This window comes from Nanorana parkeri, unplaced genomic scaffold, assembly GCF_000935625.1.
Source record: "Nanorana parkeri isolate BGI_ZX_2015 unplaced genomic scaffold, ASM93562v1 scaffold3266, whole genome shotgun sequence".
In the NCBI taxonomy this organism is placed as follows: Eukaryota; Metazoa; Chordata; class Amphibia; order Anura; family Dicroglossidae; genus Nanorana; species Nanorana parkeri.
In genome coordinates, this window is record NW_017309534.1 from 4,529 (window position 1) to 5,765 (window position 1,237).

At 50.7% G+C, this 1,237-nt stretch overlaps 1 protein-coding gene across 1 annotated transcript in view; it reads left to right on the top strand.

Annotated features, from left to right (window-relative positions):
* The window catches only part of TEFM (transcription elongation factor, mitochondrial), a gene marked incomplete at its 5' end in the record, with an annotated part of 3,505 nt that extends 2,474 nt beyond the window's left edge, over positions 1–1,031 (top strand). Inside the window, 3 exons of the mRNA XM_018574827.1 lie at positions 30–52; positions 137–286; positions 612–1,031. Of these exons, the coding sequence (XP_018430329.1) occupies positions 30–52; positions 137–286; positions 612–1,031 (593 nt within the window). The remainder of the gene's footprint in view (positions 1–29; positions 53–136; positions 287–611) is intronic.
* Between the last annotated feature and the right edge of the window lie 206 nt (positions 1,032–1,237).

Sequence of the window (1,237 nt, forward strand, 5' to 3'; positions counted from 1 at the left end):
CACTCACCCCTAGAGGACATCATCCATAGTACCGCCTCCTCTGCACTCACCAGTACATTGCTGGGCTTTGTGGGGCTCTGCAGACTGTCTCCATCTTCCTTCTCCTCTCCTTCAGTGACTGTGGTTGTCTTCCTAGGCGGCAGAGAGCATTGTATCCATTGTGTTTGGAATGAAGAAACTGGCCTGGGCTCACGTTGACCACACGAGGACAGTTCGAGATTGGCAGCAGCGGGAATGCTTCCACTTCGAGAAGGGCAGATACATGCCGGAATTGTATCTGGAGGCCGTAAGTTTCCTGAATCTCTCTGATAATAACTGTCACTTGTAGCACTACGAAAGAGAACTATAAATCCCAGCATGCTAAGCTCATTCAGGACAAGTCCACCTCCCTTCTGGCCCTGGGCCCTATAGATCCCAGCCCATCACCCTGCTATCACTGGGAAGGGAGATGGACCTGGAAGGGAAATGATGGATGGAAATTAATGGTTGCTGTCAGAATGGGAACACCAGTGTCTGAGCCGTGTGAATGTGTTCTCAGCCCCGCCCCCTCCTTGTGACGTACATTGCTCAGTGTGAGCTGACGATTGGACTGACCCTGTCATGTTTTACAGATCTCGGAGGTTATCTCTCAGCTTTCTCAGGCAGATTTTTACATCCTGGAGCAGCCGTTGGTCCCCATGCAGAAAAGTTTGCTGTTTCCTGTGGCGTTACATTACCGGACGGTGGAGGCCATGTTGTACAGTCTGTTAAACCCCCAAATCATAGCGGAGCGGGAGCACCGGGTGTTCAGCATGCACAGATCCACGGTGGGGAAACACTTTGAGCTCATGTTGGGGCAGGTGAAGACCAGCGGGGTGGACGTTGTACAGAGACTCATCGATGAGGCCGCCATTGTCTCCACCCCCAGAGTCAACTTCCCTTCAGAACTTCTCCAACAGAACCAGCACCAGAGCCGCGGGCAGAACCGCAAGGAAGAGATGTGTGACGCATTGCTTCAGGCCATAACCTTCTATGAACTGGTTCACTTCTAAAATGTTCTCTACCTACTTCCTGCTGCTAAAGTGTACCTGTCCTGTACCCCCCCCCGTATGGAATGAAGGAGGGGGACACATATGAACACTTCCACATCACATGGAGACATAATCTGCCATCAATAAAAACAAATATTCATTCCTTTGTATATCATGCCATTATAAGATTCACCCCTCTAACAATACTCCGCATCATCCCACCAGCC